The 22,611-nt window shown below is 37.0% G+C and overlaps 1 protein-coding gene across 1 annotated transcript in view; it reads left to right on the plus strand.

The window, feature by feature from the left end:
- CLVS2 (clavesin 2) overlaps positions 1-20,235 on the plus strand; it is a 65,917-nt gene extending 45,682 nt beyond the window's left edge. The window contains exons 4-6 of the mRNA XM_029224146.1: positions 6,208-6,318; positions 12,147-12,367; positions 19,138-20,235. Coding sequence (XP_029079979.1) covers positions 6,208-6,318; positions 12,147-12,367; positions 19,138-19,225 — 420 coding nt within the window. The 3' untranslated portion in view covers positions 19,226-20,235. The remainder of the gene's footprint in view (positions 1-6,207; positions 6,319-12,146; positions 12,368-19,137) is intronic.
- The last annotated feature ends 2,376 nt before the right edge of the window (positions 20,236-22,611 follow it).

Consider the following 22,611-nt stretch of genomic DNA (forward strand, 5'->3'; position numbering starts at 1 on the left):
GTGAGCCATTAGCAGTCCTGTTAAATATTGTTCCCATGTTGCAGATAAAGAAATTGTAGCTCAGAGAATGTAAATAGTTTACTTAAATAATAAATATCAGAATGTATTTCATTTAATAAATATTCATCTAGCTTACACACACATTCACATACACAGGTTTTCAAAATGCTGCGAGTAGAAGGATGAATCAGGCACAGTCTGGATCAGCATTCAGTGCGCAAAACAGAAATCTCTCTGGATAGTTCAAGGAAAAATGGATTTAAATGCAGTGAGTGAGTGCTTAAAACCTCACTGGAAGAGCAGGAGGAATGAAAATTACGGAGGACTGTGACTGCTCTCTTGGTTTTGAGGTCCCAACCCTGCAGATGTGATTCAGAGGTCAAGAAACTGATGTCTTCACCCTCTTACTGCTAATGTCCCAGCAGACTTTTACCTTCCAGAGGTGGTAACTAGAAAGTGGAAGGTGGTGTGCAGACACTACTGTAAACAATTGCTCTTCTAGAGCTTGCTTAGCAGCTGTCATTGCACAGGAAGGTGACTGCTGCCTCCCTTTAGTCCTTTAAATCTTATTCAAGTGCATCTCATTGACAGATCTCACCTGGTCAGAACCCTAGCTAACATAGATTCCTGTTTTAGCCTTCCATCCCCTGCTCTGTTAGGTGAGGCATGAAGTAGGTGGAAATGGATGCCAGGCCCAGCACCAACAGACCATATGGAACACACAACCTCTGCACTCAGAGAGTTCACAATTTAGTAGTGGAGGCAGGTAAATAAAGAGACAATTTTAGTATCTCATGGCAAGTGCAGTGATGGACTTAGACACTGTGATGGTAGAGATGGGCTTTGATGTGAGAGCAGTGGGATAAGTCAGGAAAAGGATCAAAAGAGCTTCCTGGAAATGATGTTGCCTGAGCTAATTCTTAAGGGATTAGTAAAAGCAGATGATACAAAAAGGGAGGGATGCGTATGGGAAGGAACAGAATCAACAAGTGATAAAACAACACGTGAACATGAACAGACATGAAGGGGATGGGGGAAAGTGACATTGTACTAAAGAGTGGAATGGAGGTAGTGAGTTTCGGATTTTACTGTGATCACACTAGCATCATATGGAAGGTGAATATGAAAATATGAAGCTACACAGAGGTAGGGGTATAAATACTGCAAGACCTGAGGTGTGATCAGAAATAAAGGGGATCAGACTTCTGGTTTCCAGTTCCTAATATAAACAGCTTGGAAGTCACCACTGTCCTAACAAGGAAAAAACTGAACAGACTGAAAAATCAACAACTATTCTTAGATCTATAAAAGTGGTGTGAGGACACAGGGCAATCCCCTACCCCCCAGGATTAGAGAAACAGGTGAATACAGGGAGTCTTGGCTTATTGGGGCAGAAAGTCATGATCAGAAACCTACGTGGGAACCAATCTGGGGAAGGACAGCCTGAATTGTTAATGACGAATTGCTGGAGGCTCATTGTATAAAATGCTGAGAGTTAAAAGCTCCAGGGAGAGGAGCAGGTATGGGGGGGCCTTCCACACTTTTGTGAGATTTACCTCCAGGACCTTGACCAAGTTCTCACTGTAAATATTTGAGAAAAATCTCCTTGTGTTTGCATCAGGAGGAGGGGAAAAGGGACCATTTTTACATATGCCAGAGCACTCTGCTCTACTCATCAAGGCTTGCTCTCAGGAGAAACCAGGTAACCAGAACCTAACCTGCTGGGGTATTATTAGAGCTTAACTGACCTGTGGGGGAGGGAAACTCCCAACTTTAGTCTTCCACATGGGAAAAGGCAAATACCCAACTCCAGGTACTTTAGCCATCCTGCTCCACCCAAGCGGGGAGGAAAAAAAATCAAGAAACACTTGTGAGTTAACAGTCCATAGGCACATGATCATTAAAAGCCCAAGAGCTAATCCATTGGACTATAGAATGCTTTACCTTCCCCCACCTCTTACCATTTTATTACTGAAGACCTTTTACAATAGTTCCTTTTACCTGGTACATCATGCCTGGCTATCAAGAAAAAATTATAAGTCATAACGGAAAAAAGGTGGAAAACAAAATTTGAAGAGACAGGGTAAGCATCTGAATGAGACATGGCAGGGATATTGGAATTATTAGACTGGGAATTTTAAACTATGATTAATATGCTAAGGGCTTTAATGAATAACTAGACAGCATGCTAATACAGCTGGACAATGTAAGCAGAGAGGAGGAAATCCTAAAAAAGAACCAAAAAGAAATGCTAACGATCAAAAACTGTGACAGAAATGAAGACTGCTTTTGATAGGCTTTTCAGTAGACTGGGCACAGCTAAGGAAAGAATCTCTGAGCTTGAGGATATATCAATAGAAACCTCAAAAACTGAAATGCAAAGAGAACAAAGGGAAAAAAAAAACAGAACAGAATATCCAAGGACTGCAGGGCAACTACAAAAGGTGTACCATGTGTATAATGGTAATACCACAAGGAGAAGAAAAAGAGAAAGGAAATGAGTAATATCACACTGAGGAAAGGAAGGAATCAAGTATTATGTCCTTGCTTTGGACTTTGATACTTTGATACCTTTTTAACACAGAGGTACTGTTAAGTCAGAATTTTAACCTAGGTCTACTTGATTGCAAAGTCAGTGCTTTCCTTTCTCTTTCACACTGCCTTAACTGTGATTTGGTACTGACCAAGTCATTCTGTATTGAAAGATGTGTCCAAGGAATCCATGGCATCATGTGTAAGTTATGTGTTTACATGTGTATATTCTTTGTTCACAGTAGAAGGCATGACCTCAAGTGGTTCTCAAAGTTTAAAAATCACTGAGCTAAGACTTCTGGCTTAAAAACCTGATAGGTGGTGTTCATTCAGTTCTGTTCTAGAGATCAAATGCTCACTCAGGAGTATATTTTAAAAGCGTACTAAGTAGTTCTGCTTTAGGCAGTGCTGTAGGTTAAAAATTCTTAAAGATCTCCCTGCCATGAAGCACCAAGGTATTGAATAAATCACAATGAAAATATGTCTAGGTGCTCTACTGAACTCTGGTGAACATAAAACAAGTCCCAACAGAGACAAACACATGGAGTCTATTGGAAAGAAACAGAATAAGGGAAGCTTGAGTGGTTCTGGAGGCCAATGTTGACTGTAGGAACCTAGAGTTTTGGAGAGTAATGATTGCTGGGGGTGCGCGGTGGGCAGGAGAAGACGTGAGGCCTGCACACACTGAGGGCAAGTTGGGGACTGGATGTGAGAACCTGCATTCCTCCAGGTGCTGCATCCTTAGGGAAACGTTGTGCTGGGGAAATCCCTGCTGCCCAGGAAACATTTAAGGAACCTCTCTGCCTCTCCCATATCCAGGGATAGAACCTAGTGGGAGCTAATATAGGTCTTGTCGGGAGAAAAGCATCCTCAAACTAGCTCTTTCAGGATTCCCAAGGATTAATATTAGCCAAATATGATCCACCATAAACAAGATATCATGAACAAGACCAGCAGAGATAACAAATTCAGGCCCTCAAGGACCCAGAAACAAAACACCTCTGTGTAAAATGGTTATGTTATCAAACAATGTTATTAATGATGGAATTAAAATAAGCATAGACGAAGCAACTAACAAATTAAAGTGTCACGAGAATCTATTTTACACCCACTAGATTGGCAGAAGTTAGAAAGATGGATAATACCAAGTGTAGTATGTGGAGCAGCCAGAACTTTCCTGCATTACTGGGGGAAAGAGGAGTATAAATTGGTGCAGTTTGCTCCTAACAATTTTGTAAAGTTGAACTGTATACACTCTATGACTCAACGTTAACACTTTTAGATAAATACCCTGCACATACACCTGAACATGCACAAGAGACACTTCTGAGAATGAAGTCTGCAGAGCAGCTGTGTTGGTGATAGCAAAACAAACCGAAAATTTGGAAAACAATGTGCAGGGACAGAAGAAAATAAACTGTGGTGTTCCATACAATGGTATGCTATACAACAGTGACAATGAACTATAGCTATGCACAACGTGTTTAAATTTCAAATACAACGAACCGCAAAAACACTGTTACCCGACCACATTGACTATGACATTTTTATAAAGCTTAAGTACTTAAAAAACTTAACAGTATGTTTTAAGGGAGATATATATATATATATATATATATATATATATATATATATATATAGCAAAAATATAAAATATGCAAAATAAAAATATAATATTTATATATTTATAACATTTATAAAATAAAATATAAAATATTGATATAAGCAAGAGAAATCCTTATATTTGAAATACAATGTGAAATTTTAAAATGTGGGAGAAATGAAAGAATATATAAATACAGTGATCTTCAAGGTTACCAATTATATTCTATTTCTTAAGCTGAGTGGAGGGCACATATTAGTATTCTCTTTATTATATATACATTATTTATCTTCATTTTATGTATAAAAATGTCATAATTTTAAAAGACACTATGAATCATATATACATATATGATTCATATATCCCCTCTTTTCTGGATTTCCTTCCCATGTAGGTCACCACAGAGCACTGAGTAGAGTTTCCTGTGCTATACAGTAGGTTCTCATTTGTTATCTATTTTATACGTAGTATCAATAGTGTATGTATGTCAACCTCAATGTCCCAATTCATCCCCCCCCATTTCCCCTTGGTATCCATATGTTTTTTCTCTATGCCTGTGTACAGTAGAAACTAACACAACATTGTAAAGCAACTATACTCCAATAAAAATTTTTTAAAAAGTAACCTGCTATGTGGAAGTCAGATGTATTTTTTCATATGAAAATAAAAGCATATTTAGCTGAAAAAATAAAAAAATTAAAAGACACTATGTCTGCATTTCTACCTGATTCATTTCTGTTTTGTAATACTCTTGATGAATGAAAGCTACAAATTTATAAAAGAAGTAAGACATTGACATAAAATAAGACACAGCTTACGAATGTATTTATTATTTGAAGTACTGTGGTTTTTTCGTAGTGTGTTATTCTCAAAGATAGAAATTTCGTTGCAGAAAAAATGTTTGTTGACTCTAAAAATCAATATATAAAATCACTAATTAATTTCTAATTCTCATAAGTGTCCCCTAAAAACAAAATAATTTAATGATGTTACACCATGCATGTTTTTAAATCTTTTGAATCTTGTTCGAGAGAAAATTTAAATTAAGAAAATAGATCTACAATTATTTCAGTTTCTTCTCTTTTGTTCCTGTTTATGTTCTCAGTAGAATCTAGATGTATGCCAATTATTATAATGCCACTCAAGAGACACTTCTAGTGGTACAGTTTTTTAAAGGAGACTTTTGTAGTCAGTTCAGTGTGGAATGGTGAACCAGTAGCAAAATCTATGTCCATTTATGTAGAATCCGTAGCTCTGTCAAATGTTGTAACTTATTTGGCTTAAGGATTCTCTTCAGATTTGGGGGTGGACTTGAAATGCACCTATTTAGTCACAGAAAGGAGGAAAACAACTCTACATCACTTCAGATGCAAACCTTACATGGTTGAGTTCTTGCTGAAGGAGAGGCTGGCTTTGTGATAGCCCCGTTTTCCTCCTGTTGAGTGAGCTCAGAGGGTTTAACTTTCATTTAACTTGGCAAAATGCATGTGCAAATTTCTTACACTATAAATCCAGGTTTTTATTTTGCTTAAGCGTGTTTCCTTTTTTTGTAGTTGGAATAAGGAAAGGAGTAAAGTAAAAGTAAAGTTGGTAATAAAATAAAGAGAATAAAGTGAGTTTTGATATCTGACCGTCCTCACATTATAGATAACTACATTGAAATTTAATAAAACATTTCAATTTAAATACATTTTAATAGACACTTATCTAACATAGATTCATTATTTGACAAATTTCTATAGTCTTTTACTTATATTTCTTGGTCTATAATGACTGTTAGCAGTTTGCAGGCTTAAAACGTGGCACTCCTAAAAATGCTGAAATTCCTATCAACAACCTATTCTTGAGAAAGATGTGCTTTATTACATATTGCTTCAGTTTCTGTATGAAAGTTACAATGATTAATTGCAGTAAGGTTCTTCCTAAGGTTCTTCCTTCTTTCTTCTCCTTCGCTATACACATAATCATTTAAGTGTACGGAATAACAAATTTGTATACCATATGGCCTTCCCTAAACCTTCTCAGTGTTTTAAAGCGTGTCTTGATTTTTTTTCCCCGCCATGTTACTCTAGGATAGTTTCCCAGCACGATTTGGAGGAATTCATTTTGTCAACCAACCATGGTATATCCATGCCCTGTATACCGTGATCCGGCCTTTCCTGAAGGAGAAGACTCGGAAAAGGGTATTTGTTTGCTTCTTTGTTTTTTTATTTCCTTTCTGCTCCCCCATTCAATAAATTATGATGAATACTGTATTTATAACATGTGCTGTGGTAAAATGTGTTTCTGTATTGAATATAACTGTAAAAGATAACATAAAAGATATTTTACAAAATGTAAAAACTTGTGATTAATCCTGAACAGTGTATCTGTGAAAGAAATACTTAAAAATTAGCTCTCTTGCTTTTCCACAAATGGGGAGAACATTTTAGCACATTCATTATACATTAAAGCCTCGGTTTAAAAGTAAAAAAATTATACCATGTTACTATATTGTTATTGGTACACTTAATTTCAAGTAATATACAGGCAAAAGTTATAATTTTTTATGTTATAAATAGGTGTTAGTTATTTCACAATATGTATTACATTGAATATAGTGAATTTTGTGATCTCTAATATAATTTTGTAGTGATTGTCTTGATCAATCACACATTTCAGAAAGAATACTAATGTGTAGAAATTTTAATATCTCTTTAAATTACAAGTTACTTGAATTCCAAGATTCAGTTTTATCCAACAATGAGGATATTCAAAGTAGGTTCCAAAATAATCATTTTTCTGAGAATAAGAATATTTATATAAATTATTTAATGCAGTGCATGGCACATTGTAAATACCGAACACATTTATCACTATTGATAATATTTTAAAATGCATTTTAATGTACATTATTTCATTTTATCCTCCAAACATCTCTGAAAAGTAAGCTTAGTAAGCATCATCTCCTATTGAAAAGCTGAGGAAAGTAAGTCTTAGGATGGATAAATAACTTGCTTATTCATTTACACAGCTGTAAAGTTGTAGAGTTAACATTTGAATACAAATAGCTCTGCATTTAGAGATATTTTTACCACTGTGCTGTGACCAATTTTCAAATGATTAGTTCCACAGGAAAATATAGTTACTTCTAAATCCATAGGGAAGATAATTTTCCATGTTTCTCATGAATGAGAAGGCACTTCAGGTATCTCAGTGCCATAGAAGCCTTACTGTGAGTGTGAAAGTGAAATCATTGTTAGTATGTGTCGGTGTCAAACATTTGTGAACAGAGAGTTTTCTGTTTATGAATTTGTTGAATGTGTTTTAGCAATTTAGGAGGAAGAATTCTGTAAACAATTATAATTTATATTAGGAATTATTTCTACCACCAAGATTCATATTAATTTACATTTTATAATTTGGAAAAATGTATTGATGTGCCTCAGAAAAAACACTTTCAGCATTGTTTTATGAAGGGCTGATCAGGTGATCCAAAATACCTGCTGGGGCTTTTAGCACAAATTGTACTAATGAATGCTTTTGTAGTGTTCACGCTTTGCTGCGTGCTGTTCTAAGTACTCTTGGTATGTTAACTCATTTAGTCCCTCCAACAAAGCTTTAGGGTAAGCATTGTTATTTTCCTCCTTTTATAGATGGGAAAATGAGGCATAGAAGGTGAAACCATTTGCTCTAAATCACAGCTAGGAGGTAGTAGAGCTGAAAATGTGGATGTATTGGGAAGACTGTTCCAGGTAGAGGGACTAGCAAAGGCAATGGTCCTTAGGTAGAAACAGGCCTGGAATATTTGACAAACAGCAAGGAGGCCAGAAAAGCTGGAGACAAATAAGCTACTGGGGAGGATATTAGGGGACTGGATGGGCAGGAACATAGTGTGCCCGCTCATAGAGGGTCTTGTACACTGTTGTAAAGATCTGGGCTTTCAGTCAGAGTGAAATGAGAAGCACTTGAAAGACTTTGAGTGCAGGAGTGACTTGTTGTGACATGATTTTGACATGATTTTGCTCTGTTGAAAAGACTGAAGAGTTTCAAGTCTACAAAACAAGGAAAGTTCTAGGTTTGGGGGTTATTTGATGAAATTTGATGATTTTGACAATGCCTACAAGAATGCATTGCTAGCACTATTCCAGATGGAATTGAGGTATTTGAATTTTACCATTTTAATTAAAACTATATGACTTGGAAATTTTTGTATGAGAAAATAATTGTAGATTGAAACACCTTTAATTTTTAAGTATATAATCAATGCACAATGCAACGTTATTATATTTCCTTACTGGAATCCCAAGTGATTCAGCATTACAGTATTACTCAAACAACTTATAACACAGATGCTGTAAATCTATGTTCTGAAAAACTGGTAAAAGGAAACCTAGGAAAGAGTCGTGAATCCTCTTTCACAGTAGACATTTAGCTCTTCATTTTCTTAAATTAAATCAGACTTTGGGTTTCCAACGCACTGGGCTGATGGGAATGTCAACCTTAGGGGTTGACAGGGGTCCCTTCTTCTCAAAATTTCACCAGTGTCTAGAATCTTTCATGTAGAGCCTAACTTCCCATCCATCTTGGCCACTTTTGACATGCCCACTGTTCAAGCTAGTATTAGTTCCTTGAATTAAGGTCCCCTTCTGCTCCAGCAGAAGGAGATGCTTCAGCATCTTTACTGAAGCCAGAACCCAATGGCGAGGTTTCAATCCACTACCCTAGTGCATTCTTCAGCTGGTCTACGGATGTGGTCCTGCCACACCCCAAGAGCTGACAGGAAACAGGTTTTCCTGCTAGTTGTCACAAACTTCCACTTCTTCCTCAATCGTGGGCTTGCTATTCTATTCCTTGCTAATTCTTAAAAATATTCTACCCTCTTTCTACCATAATTATGGTCAGCTACCATAATCTCTTCAATGGCATGGTTTAGGAAAATAAAATGTAAAAGTTTTTTAAATTTAAAAGTTCAGCCTAAGTATAATTGTAAGGTAATCTGAGGCAAAGGAGACCCAAAGAACCAGACTTCTTGCATGAAATGGAGGAAGAAAAAATATACACGGGGGAGAATATAGTAAAACTTCAATAAATGATGAGACAAATGTGTGCATGGCATATTCCAGCAGGCTGTGAGTAGTAGGAGATGTGCTCACAGAAAGAGTTCATAGAGGATCTTATAGGACTTACTCTAAGAGAAAGAAGAAGCCAGTGGGGGATTATGAGCAGACTAATGTGACCTGACGGATGTTTTAACATGGTCATTCTGTTGCTGTGTTGAGAATAGAGTATTGGTGGTGAGAGTGGAAGTCAGGAGGGCAGTTAGGAGGCAGTAACACAGTGTGAAGGATGATGGGAGTTGAGTTAGGGTTGTAAGGGTGGAGTTGTTCAGATGTTTGAATTCAGGATAGATTTTGGAGGTAGTACCAAAAGAATTTACTGACAACTTAGATTATGAGAGAAGTAAAAGATGAGTCAAATGTTTTGGCCTGAGAAACTAGAAGCATATTTGTACGATTAACTGACATTGAAAATAGGGAGGAGTTGATTTGGGGGAGAGAATTATAAGTTCAATCTTGGATATGTTAAGTTCCAGGTGCCCATTTACCATTTAAGTGGAGGTGTGACATAGGGAGTAGAAATACAATATGGAGTTCAAAAGAGAAGTCTGGATTCAAAATATAAATTTTCAGTGTATGGACAATACTTAAAGCCACTAGACTGAATGACATCACCAAGGAGTGAGTATAGTTAGAGAAGAGAATAAATCTGAGAACTGAAGCCTGGAGCTCTCTGATGTTAAGATGCTGGGGAGGTGAGGAATAACCAGCAAAAGAGTCTGAAAAAAGCATCTATCAAATAGAAGGAAACCAAGAGATCCTGGGAGAAAGTGTTTCAATGAGGAGAGCCATCTACTATATCCAGTGCTGCTGAGAGTTTAAGAAAAATAAGGACAGAGAATTATTGGACACTGAATTTAGCAGTGAGAAGGATCTTGACAAGAGCTATTTTCATGCAATGGTGGGAGGCAAAGCCTATTTGGATTCGATTCAGGAAAAATGGGACAAAAGTACTTGGACAATGAATATAGATGACTCCTTTGATGAGTTTTGCAATGAAAGGAAGGAGAAAAATAGGATAATAACTGGAGGTAAGGTCAAGAGAGGTTTTATGCATCTGTATGGGGGGGAGGGAAGAGTAGAGGTGGCATGTTTGTTCTTTGATGGGAAAGATACAGAAGAGGAGGAAATCTGATGATGTGAGAGAGACAAGAGAGAATTGTTTGGGAAATATAACTGAGTGGAAGAGAGAATGAATTCTAGTGCACAGGTGGAGGGGTTGGCCTTTGTAGAGTTTATTCTTCCATTGTGCTGGGAGCAAAGGCAAAGCATATGGACACAGATGCTAGTGGGTGGGTCTCATCTGGTTGCCCTATTTTTTCAGGGAAAGAGGAAACAAGGCCAAAGCTGAAAGTGATGTTGAGGGAGGAGGGAACAGAGTGTTAGTGAAAAGAGAAGTAGTGTGAATTACATTTACTTTTCTAAGGATTTATTACCTAACTCTTGCATGACTTGAAAGATAAGGTTTCTGACATGAAGTAGTACATCTGATGAAATAAAGGTTGTATACCTAATAAAGTAGGGATTTCAGGTGCTAGAACTTAATTTTCCCAGGAAAATTATAGGAGAGAGAGAGAGACAGAGACAGAGACAGAGAGACAGAGTGTGTGTGTGTGTGTGTGTGTGTGTTTTCCTGTTGTGCTCTGTAAGTAGGAAGGGGAAGGTGTAAAATTTGCAATTAACCTGATTTAACTTGGGGCAGACAGTATCTTCCACCTCTGTAAGCCCCACATTATGTACTCCACCAGCCACTTGCTGTGATCATTTTGGCCAGTGACCTGATCTCAGGTGCTTTTATACTCTTCCACAATTTGTTGAAATTATTTGTTGACTGGTGACTCCCATTCCTCTCATTTTATTTGATATAGACTAGTCTTTGTTTCCCAGTATATTTACTTCCGTGGATTCTAAAAGTATGGAAAGCAAGATAAACCTCTTAGCCTGTTCATCTTGAACCTGAAGTATGAGATTTCTAAGCCACTTATAAATTATAATCTTTAAATAAATATATAAGTTTATATGAGGTGACAAGAGTACTTTATCAGAGAAGACTGATCTGAAGTCCTGAGACTGAAATGAAAGAAGAGGAAAGAGGTAGCAATTTATGGAGAAACAAACCTTGAGTATGTAGCTTAAATAATTCTCCAGTTTGACAAAAAGCTCTATGTAGACAGTGATAAGAATAATTAACAGATGCACACAGCTTTACAGTTTCAACTCATTCCATTTCTGATTTGAATGATAACCATGGAAATCTCTAGCAGAGAAGATGCTGGCAACATTATAGAACATTGGTCCTTTGGGATGTGAAACTTCAGTCAACCCTTCATTGTGATGATGCTAATCTACTTTTATTTACATCACATACTTTGTATTATAAAGCAGTAATTTAGTGGTTACAGTATTCTTATTTTTACCGAAGATAAAGAGAAAGCCATACTGGTGACAGCTTTTGGGTTTAATAACTTGAATGGGCTCAGCAGTTGTTGAGTCCTTATGAGAAGTCTTTTAACAGCATTCATTATGCACATCATCAGCTTTGTACAGCTAACACCAGGATAATGTGCAGACCAACGCGCACATTAGATTCTGCTCATGTTCCCAGCTATGAAGCAGGAAACTAAATTTCTTGTTCCAGTTCTTTAAACCAATAACGATCTGATCTAGAAGCTATCTAAAATCCCTGACCCTCAGGATTTTTATATGAAGTATTAGGATTACAGAACCAGCCTTCCTGTTTCAGAGTAGATGAGGGGCTTAAATATTTTAACAGACATGGAAAACTCTTGCTTTGGCATTCCTACCCTCAATCTTCCATCCCCCCCCCCCCCGCCACCCGCCCAGTTCCCAAAATCTGGGTGATATTTATTCTCCTCTGTGTGTTTTCTCCCACCCTCTTCTTGCATTTGTAGATATTTTTGCACGGTAACAACCTGAACAGTCTACACCAACTAATTCATCCTGAGATTTTGCCCTCTGAGTTTGGAGGAATGCTCCCCCCTTATGATATGGGAACCTGGGCAAGAACACTGCTAGACCACGAGTATGATGACGACAGTGAATACAATGTGGACTCCTACAGCATGCCTGTGAAGGAGGTAGAGAAGGAACTCTCCCCCAAGTCCATGAAGAGGTATGCTGGAGGTTGCTGGGAAGCGGGCTGGGCCAGGGTGGGGACACCTGATACAACTCCAGATTTTATATTTTTCTGAAGTAGATATTTGGTGACATTTTAAAGCCTTTCATGCTTCTATGATTGGATGTCTAAGGAGTTTCAAGTCAAAGATAAATTCATTCAAGGTAACCTCAACTCAATGTTGCTCCAAATTCACAATCCAGCTGGCCCCTTTGAAGTCAGCCAATCCAGTGGCTTTTCAAACTGTTCTTTAAGGTTCTGGTTGAGTGCCTTAGAGCAAGCAGGTAGGGGGTGGGGACAGTGCCCATCTCCACTGCGGTGAGACTGACTATCTAAACAAATTTTTGGACTTCTGTATAAGATTTCATTTGAAGGAAGGGATCCATAGAGTGAACACACACACACACTTCAAACACTAACATTCAAAGCTTACGTTCTTTTTTCAGCATCTCTGCCAAGTTTCTGTTTAAAAGTTTCTGTCTAGCCATTCCTGGGGCAAAACACTGTCTTTCCCTACAGCTTTAAGCTTTACAGAATTCATTGTTGAGTCAGAATCTGATTTCCTGCTTTGACTCTCATAGTGTTATTAGGCCTGTTTTCTTTCAGTCAATGGGTATTTATTCAACACATGCTCTGTAATAAAAACTTTCCTAGGCGTTTGGTATCCAATATGGGTAAAACATATGTCCAGCCATAATCTACTGGTGATCGAGGGCAAGGGGGTTGCCAGACACACACAAATGCATAACTGCCTCTGAGTTTGCCTTCTGTAGCAATTAGATGAAGACATCTAATTCTTATGCTACCCCAGGCCACACCAGCCCAGGGTTCATTTGGATCACAAATATTATTTCTTGGTTCATTTCCTATCCTAGAAATATAGGAACCACAGCTCCCACAAGTCTCTCTTCACCTAATTCAGGGAGGACACAAGGGCATCTCCCATGTCATTGCAAACACTACCTTGCATCCTTCTCTGAGGAAAGCCTTAGGGTCATTTGGTCACCACTGACTCATGCAGTGGCATCTTTGAGGCTGGCCTCTTTTATTTGCTGCTGCAGCTGCTGCTGTTCTTGGGGGGCGGGCTGCTCCCCAGGCTGCTCCCCAGGCTGCTCCACAACTCCTTGGAGAGAACGGAAAGGCCAGGAACATCTTCAGCTTTACTTTCTCCACTAATTGACAAGCTTATCTTTAAATCAAGTTTGGGCTTTTCAAGTCCCTCCTCTTAAAACAAGGCTTCCTAATTTGAGTTACATGCTCTTCTCACCAAAGGGGTTCATTGATGGACTCTCAAAGTGGTATGTAAAGTGATAAAAGTTGTATTCAAAACTGTGTGTGTATATGTTTGAATGTAAGTATGTATATATAGATATATAAATGTATATATAGTGCATTTTTTTTCTGGAGAGAAGGCATATTTCATCAAATTCTCAAAGTTGTCTAAGACAAAAATGGTTAAAAGCCATTGCCTAAGAATAGGTTCCTGCTGATAAAAATTAAAATTCTAACAGTGATAATTGTTACAATCTACCATTTTTAATAAACTTCTCATGAGTTAGGCCCTTACTAGGTACCTTTTTTGGTAACATTCACTTATTTAATTCTCACAGCAACCTTGTTAAACAGATATTCGTATCCCCAAAGTCACATGGTCTATATGTAATGGAACAAGGTTCCAAGCCATGAGGTACAGAGTCTTTCATGTTGTTGATATAAATCTTGTCTACTCTTCTGTGACAGCATGACACAGAGTGCCCTCACTGTAGAACTGAGCTACAGGAGGATTTGGAGACAGCTCTCATAGGTGTCCCTTAGTCTTTTCCTTTGCCAGCCAGCAATGCTCATTTCCTTTAGCCCCTCCTTCTGTGACTTGTTAACTAATGTGGTCCCCTCCTCTGAGCACACCCCTCTCCATATCCTCTACAGCCTTAGCTGCATCCCCATCACCTACACTTCCTCCAAAACTTCCTACCTGCTCTCTCTGCCTCCACCTTTACCCTGCTCCCCTACCTTCCATTTATTATATTATCCATGTGGCAATCAAAATAATATTTTAAAAATGTAAATCAGACCCTTTCACTTCTCTGCTTTGAATTTCTAAGCGACTGCTGATTATACAATGAATACAATCGACTCCATATCGAGACTTACAATATGCTGCATGATCTGATCCTGCCTACCTCCCTCCTCTAAGTTTATTTACCTTTTCTCTCCTCCCCTACCTTTCAGACACAACATCCTTCTTTATTCTCCTTCAGCCTGCCCAGCTTGTTCCTATCCAAGGGTCTTTATTCTTGTCATCTCTGGCTGGAATATTCTTTTCCTCTGTCTTCCAATGGCTGGCCCCAATCAAAGGTCATCTCCTCAAGAGGGTCTTTTGGTCTTTCTCAGTCATCAGGTCTTAATCAGCTCTACTTCCTACTCATTCTAGACACTTCCTATCAATCACCTTCTTTATTTTCTTCATAGTTCATTATTAGTCAGTGAAATGATTGATTTTATTTAGTTATTTATCCCCCTGTCCTGCAGTGTAAGCTTCAGGGAGACTTCAGTGGCTTTGTCTGTCCTGTTCTCTTCTGAATCCTCAGTGCCTGGAGTGGAGCCTGGCACACAAACCATGCTCACCAGGCACCAGTTAAATGAATGAAGGAGTCCTCTGCTGTCTGTCAGTGGCCCCTTCTAGGTGCAGTGTTTAGAATTGTAGAGGTGACATCTGACGTTATCATTACTTGCATAGAGGTTCCAGAATTCTGGCTTTGCAGTGAGGACCTCATTGGCTTCCTTTAGTTGCTGTTGCTGTCACTGTTGCTGCCGTTCAGGCAGCCAAGACACATTGCTGACTCATACTGAACCCCTTAAAACTGGTCTCTTTACTTATAGATCCTTATCCTCATAATTCTTTATTTCTGTGTTTAGCTTTTTCCTCCAAGCACATTATTTTAATTGACATCATCTTGTTAGATTTGGTTCAGGCGATCCACATTTTGAAGTCTTTTTGGATCCTGATTTTCTTCTCCAATTAATTAGGACATTTTGTCCCCTGAAGACTTGGCTTACAGCACGATGACCTCCCCAACCCTGAGTTTCTTGCTTCTGACATGGGCTGATTGGAATTTCAGACATCCTTTGTTTGGTGTAGCTTTTGTATCATATGAAGCTTATATGGTTCTATTTGAAAACTCCTGAAGAATGAGATCAAGAAAGTTGTTTCACTTTATTTTTATCTTCTCTCTGGCAGGGGATGGCAGTTCCCCATCAAGGACGGGAGAAAATTGTTTCTAGGTTCCACCCTTCCTCCATCTCCTTTTCCAGTTTTATATCATTCTTAGATTGAGAGGGGAAAAATCATTCCTTCACCAAAGAGTTGTAGATAACTGTTCCTTTGGGTGAATTTAGCTACATGTATAGCTAGAAGATTATGTTCCTCCGTGTAAATTTGTGGAGAGATAGTATAATCATGTGAAAGAATACAAACTTCACTAGAGAATGGGTTCCTTGAACTCGGGGAATGTCTTTTACCTTATGCCTCTAGGACCCAGGGTAGTGCCTGGCACACAACAGTTGCAGTGAGCATCAACACTAATGTTGTTATGGTAATATGCACTTCCATTTGATTAAATAATATTCAACACCTATTGTTACTACATGCCAAACCCTACCTAATGCTTTGTATACATCAACTCCTTTGCTTTTCTAAACAACTAATAAGGTAATACTATACCCATCTTATTGATGAGGAGACCCAGATACAGAGAAGGTAAGAAACTTCTACACTTCACATACCTCCAAAGCTACAATGCTAATGCTGGAACACAGGAAATAGTATTCTCTAAGTTATTTCCTTAACCACTACCATATGCTATCTGCCGGAATTAATGCCGGGGGTTATGCATGCATCATTGCACTTGATCTTCAATACGTCTGTATGATGTAGGTATTATTTTCCCCATTTTACAGATAAGGGAACAAAATCTTAGGAAGTTTAAATAGCCTTCCCTTGGTCACAGAACTAATAAATAGTAGAAGGTGGAATTGGAATCCATTTCTGTCTAAAATCTAGTCTCTTAAACACTAAGGTATAGCACAATATTGTAGATACATAATAAATGAATAAATGATACCTGGATAATTAAAGTTAAACTATAGGTTTTCATGAGGAAAAAAAGTTATTCATTGAAAGACAGTAGAGGCTGGAGACTGCTAAGATGTACTGTGAGTTAATGTTAGGTAACTTCCTCTATTGCAGTTGAAACAGACCAATTTATTAACAGTTATGATCCTGCACAAATAACCCTGTTTTTTTGTATAAGAGAGCAAAAAGAAAATCTAGACTAAAACAACAGTACACTTGGGGCAATTAAATATCAAAAAAAGCTTAATCAGAAATTGTTTCTGCCTGGCTTGTTTTATTGAGGAATAGTTCTGCGTATTGAGCCAGCAGCGTTCATCATCCAACAATTCTGACATCTGTAGTGCATGATAAAAGCAAACTAGGACATATATACACTACCAAACATAAAATAGCTAGCTAGTGGGCAGCAGCCACATAGCAGAGGGAGATCAGCTCGGTGCTTTGTGACCACACTAGAGGGGTGGGATAGGGAGGGTGGGAGGGAGGGAGACACAAGAGGGAAGAGATATGGGGACATATGTATATGCATAACTGATTCACTTTGTTATAAAGCAGAAACTAACACACCATTGTAAAGCAATTATACTCCAATAAAGCTGTTTTTTAAAAAAGCAAACTAGGAACTTAATCCCAGGTTGGATAGTGCACTGTAATTTAAACTATTTTATTAAAATTGCCATATCCTCTAATATTTTTTTTATTTAAAAATTTTTTTAACATATTTATTGGAACGTAAGGATTTAAAAGATGTGTGTGCATGTGTATGTGTATTTGTATGATGTGTGTTTTAATAGAACATTATGGCAAATGATTATATTGTAGACTCTGTGCTGTCTGAAGAGCTGTGGTGTGTACTTAATGAATATTATTAGGATATGCCTCAACATTTATATATTTAACTTTGTGAGAATTTTAAAATAAATGTTTTTGTTAAGAATTTCTTTCTCCACAGGATAAATTGCTTTATCTTCATCACTCTTCGCTTTGAATGCTTGATAGCCATCTTCTTTCAGTATGGAAACTATTTATTGGATAAAAGTTAAGACATCGAAATCCTACTGTGTAACAGACTCTGTGACATGCATTGTGTTCACAGCAAGGAGAGAAACTGATAAAGTCCCTGCTCATGGAATTTATAGTCTAGTGGGTACTCGTTGTCAAGTAACCCTCTAGTGCAGGACATTAAATGAACCCCTGTATATTTTAGAGTGGATTCATCTTGGGAAACCAATTATTTCAGTTGAGTCTAAGAAAAACAATGTTGCAAGTCTAATTATTAAGTGCTTTGTGCAATTGTCAATTGTGTTAAAATGTATTTTATTCATGTACTTTTTTCTAAGATAAATTATCATTTCTCCTTCTCCTTCTCTCTCTCTCTGTCTCTTTCTCTCTCCTGCACACACACAGATACACACACACACACACACACACACACACACACACACACACACCCCACATTCAACTGCAGCCAGTCCCCATTCTGACATATGCATCTAATACCTATTATTGAGGTAAAATAGTGAAAGTGACTTAGGAAATAAACCTCCTTATTTTAAAGTTCTCACCTTCCTTTTCATTCTCTCTTTAGAAATGAATTTAAGTTTATTTAAATGAAGGAGTCAATTTATCAGTTATTTCTGTAATTATTTTTGCTTTGATAATTAGTTCCATTGCTGTTCTTTTTCATTAGCGTGTGTGGTTGTATTTTAGCTTATAGTCTTTCTTTTTGAAAATTAATGAGGTCTGTGAAGAGGCATATTGCCACAGCAATAGCCAAATGGTTGGAATGCAGCAGCAGGGGAAAAATTCATTATGGAGGAGAATTTAAAAGGGCAGCTGCTTCTTTAATGCCATAGCCATTAAGATGACAGCTTCCTGCCACCACAGTAGCACTTTTCATTGACTTTCCTCCTTCCCAGTTTTATGTTGTTTCCTAGTGAGGAACTGAGATATAATTCCCACCTGCTATCAAAGGCATGTGCAAGGGGTTTTCACGTTATTTCCTTTCCTAATCATAAAGTGCTGCTGACTAAACAAGAGGGGTTTCTACTTTTCTTAAAGTTTTCAAGAGTAAGATTGATTTTATTCTGATGCCCTAGTGGAAAATTGAACAAAACTCATATTGAAATATTGATTTTTTTCCTAAAGTTCTCATTAAATATAAAAAAAGATGGTTAAAAATGCACATTCCTGTTGAAGTCGTTTCATAGAGCCCTTTCAGGCAGGAATCAAGGCTCCTTTTATTTCTACTTCTTTTCTTATAACAATAAGTTCACTGTAATAATTCCCCCATTTGGTGATCTCTTGGAATACATCAGTCCTGTACTAGAAATTCTCAGACTCAAAGAAAAGTCTCTTGCTTGACTGTAAAGAAGAGAACTTAAGCCTATTATTATGTATTTAGAATCCTCTGCTGTGCATTATTCTATTCAGAGGCCAGAGGGGATTGTTTCCTTTGATGCAAAACATCACCATAAATGTATCTCTTTAAATGTGCAGCATTCTCAGTTCATAAGTCTCTTGTTGTAGAAAAAGTTAATCCGCATCCATGAGAGAAGTAATAAAGGAGAAAAGACAGAGAACAGAAGGTGATTGTTTGGCAGTAACGCACTGACATTGGCTTTATCATTTCTAGATCCCAATCGGTTGTGGATCCTACAGTGTTAAAACGCATGGATAAAAATGAGGAAGAAAACATGCAACCTTTGCTCTCTCTGGACTGATAACTTCTCTACCCTCCCCATGGATTAGAAATGGAAGGTACTTGTTTTCAGCACCAGGGCCAGCGCTGCGGAGGAATTACCAGCTGGAAATTTATTTATTCACGTTAATGTAGCATAATATATAAGACATCAGGCTTTCCCGTTTGCCTGAACCATGGGTGCCCTGGTCTGAATTTTTTTTAAAAGGTCAATAATTTATTCTGTAAGTGCCAAGTTCTTTGTAAATACAATGTACTCTTCACGTCAAGTTTGTAAATTTTGGTAGTAACTTAAATTGGAAGATTGGCTTATGAGTCTATGCCAGTGATATGAACTATAACAAGAACAGAAAAGACACATAAGCAATTAAAGCTAATTAAATGTAGCCCTGTTTCCTATGAAGCCATATTTCAGCTATCATAGTGATTGTTTCGCTGTTTTTCTCTGAAACTGTCGTACTCAAATGTACATTTAATGGGCACAGGGAACTAGATGATTCTAGGAAATTATTATGATAAATGTATTAACTGTCTAGTGATTTTCAGTTCACAGAAAACGTACCCTGGTGACTATCACTGGCCTTGCATTTGGGAGACAAGAAATGGCAAATGACCTGGTAAACTCAACACTTGAACTCTTCTATGTTGTGTAATTCCTGGAGTCTTGTGAAAAAATATGTTCCCCAAATTAAGATGTGGAATTCTGAAAGAGAGTGGATTCTTTTTAAACTGCTGTCTTCACAATGTGTCCTTTATTCCAGACCCCATTTTATCCCTGTCTGATGTACTTTAAGAAACTTTTTCCCCCAAAACTCTTTGATCAAGAGAAAGAGAACTCATACATGAATAGTATTTGACAGCTAATTTTGAACATAAAAGTTGCCAAGTACCAATAAGGGGCTAATTTCTAATTCTTGTGCACTGGTTGAAAAAATATATATATTCTCACACACGTATATATTTTTACTGAGCTCTAATAAATCCTCAATGTGACAGGCTTACAAAGTAAATCACACATATTCAATGGTCTTAGAGATGTTATAGATTATTGTATGCAATGCTAACTCTGGAAAACCACTTCCATTAAAGTTAATGAAAATGAGGTATAGTAAAACAGACTTTCAGTGAACTTATTTAAGGGAATTCAATTTAATTTGTAATGCAATCTTGACTCTGCCATTTTAGTGCAATATATTTTGTCTTCAAAAAAACAACAGGTATCAACAAAGGCAGTAGGCAGTATCAGGTGATGGAGAGTAGTATTGTTTTCCCCAAATTCAAGTTAATTTTCCTAATGATCCAGTAAGTACACATTTTCTTCTCAGAAAAGATTTTAAGAGCATATTGCATCCAGGAGAGATAATGAAATCTTCTGAGGGCATCTGAGATACTATATTATAGTATAAATCTAGATTTGGAATCCTTATGTTAAAGTTTTCACTTCATAAAAATTCTGCAATGATAGCACATTTTAAAAATTTAACTTTAAATTTCAAATTCTAGTGTGAAAAAGCAAGATTTTTACCACCTTTTCAGAGTGGTAATTTTTGAGACTGAGGATTTAACGTTAAAATATTCTTTTGAAAGAAAAATATCTCAAGGAACTTTTGGAAACCAACAGAAATAAAGGCATGTAGCAGCCTTCATATACTTCTTAGTCAAAAGCTTTAAAAAGTCAAGTTCTAATTCTATAGCTAAGAATCTTAAAATCAAGATCAGTACACAATTCTGCAGTGTCACGGACTGTCTAGTATTTGTAAAAATACATAAATATACATTAAAAATATGAATGCAAGATACCTTAAAAATGCTGACCTCCAATCAAATGCAGAAAAATAATGACTGTCGGTCCTCTGCTCCACCCATAAATATTACAGAGATTGGAATGCATTGGAAAAAAAGCCACAGCAACTCTTAATCTAAGAACCTAACCAATGTTGTTCTTACATTTTTGCCAACTTGACATACATTTTTTAGCATTGGGCTTTATATACTATACAAGCAAGTGTTAGACAATATGATGCACTGGAATAAAATGGAAAGGAAGTAAGTACAGGAGGCCAGTCAACCTTGCATTTTCATGAGTTTCATTTGATATGCACCATTTATTGCCAATTTTCAGAATTCTACCAGCTTCAGATGTCAACCAGCATAGCCAGCTTTTTTTTCCCCCTGTCATAGGCTAGTGTCATATACAAAAATAACTTGGAAGGCATATTTTATGTGTATACCTACCCACTTATAAGTATCATTCACACTCTCTCCCTACCCCACATTTGGAAACTGCATTGGCATTGCTGCTTGACGGCTCTTTTTCAAATGAGCAATTGAGAGTTGGCTGGATTGTGTAAAATATTTTTAAATGAATGAACAAATTACAACAATGATGTGTTTTGAAATTGCTGTATCTAGTTCGGTCTGCCTATGTCTTTTCAGTCTGGAAAAAAATTTCCAGTAATGTTTCTGAAGCTGCTTAGAGAACATTTGATCAACTTTATGAATTTTCCCCTCAGCACCAGCTAACTAACACTGTTCAGGAATTTTCTTTTTCCTCATGTGATTTTATGTGTTATGTTGCTATGTCTACTGTTACATACATAGTAAATAAGCACCCTTATATTCTTTCGATTTCATTGAGATAGTACATCCCCACTCACACATACACATGAACACTAGACTGTTTGCTCTAATGATTTGCCTCTCTATTTTGAGAGCCTTGCTTTTCTTTTTCAGTTATCTTGTTACTTAAAATTTGTAGGCATCAAAGAATTACCACGTTTGATTTGGAATAGGCCCATAATTCATTTACTTCCCTCACTTAGCCTGCCTAACCTTCTATTTCTTGTATCATTTCTTTTCTCCAGTGTTTCAGGGGCAGCTGCTTCCAAAGCTGGTTTAAAAATAAGTAACTTCCTTATGTTGTCCGTGATATTTGCACACATTTTTGACTGATATTTTAAAAGGAAGAGATTATCATAAAAATATATTCTAAGAAATATGAAGAAGTGCCTCTTTAAAAATGGAATAAAGCAGTGATACTAGAATATGGATTCTATTTGTTCTCTCTTCCAAAAAGTAAATACATGCATCTATTATATTATAAGGGTGAAATATAGCTATAATTTGAAGAAGGATATTTGAGGTCTTGCTTTGAGTATTCTCGTATAGTATTGTCTTTATTGTGTAAGTTCAATACAGTAACTTCAACATGCTACTGACAAACATGGCACTGTGCTAAAACAATATACAAATATTAAATTGAGTGTTGCAAGCAAGTTTTTAAAGTGCATGCATGATTACTTTTATTTCATTAATAGTTTGCATAAGTGTAGGCAGAGACATTCCTTAAGTGTTTTCATATAAAATGCTTGTTTACTTTACAGTACTGAAAATTCATACATTCATAAG

The sequence above is a fragment of the Monodon monoceros genome, unplaced genomic scaffold (assembly GCF_005190385.1).
Source record: "Monodon monoceros isolate NGI ecotype Baffin Bay Population unplaced genomic scaffold, NGI_Narwhal_1 Super_Scaffold_15, whole genome shotgun sequence".
Taxonomy (NCBI): domain Eukaryota; kingdom Metazoa; phylum Chordata; class Mammalia; order Artiodactyla; family Monodontidae; genus Monodon; species Monodon monoceros.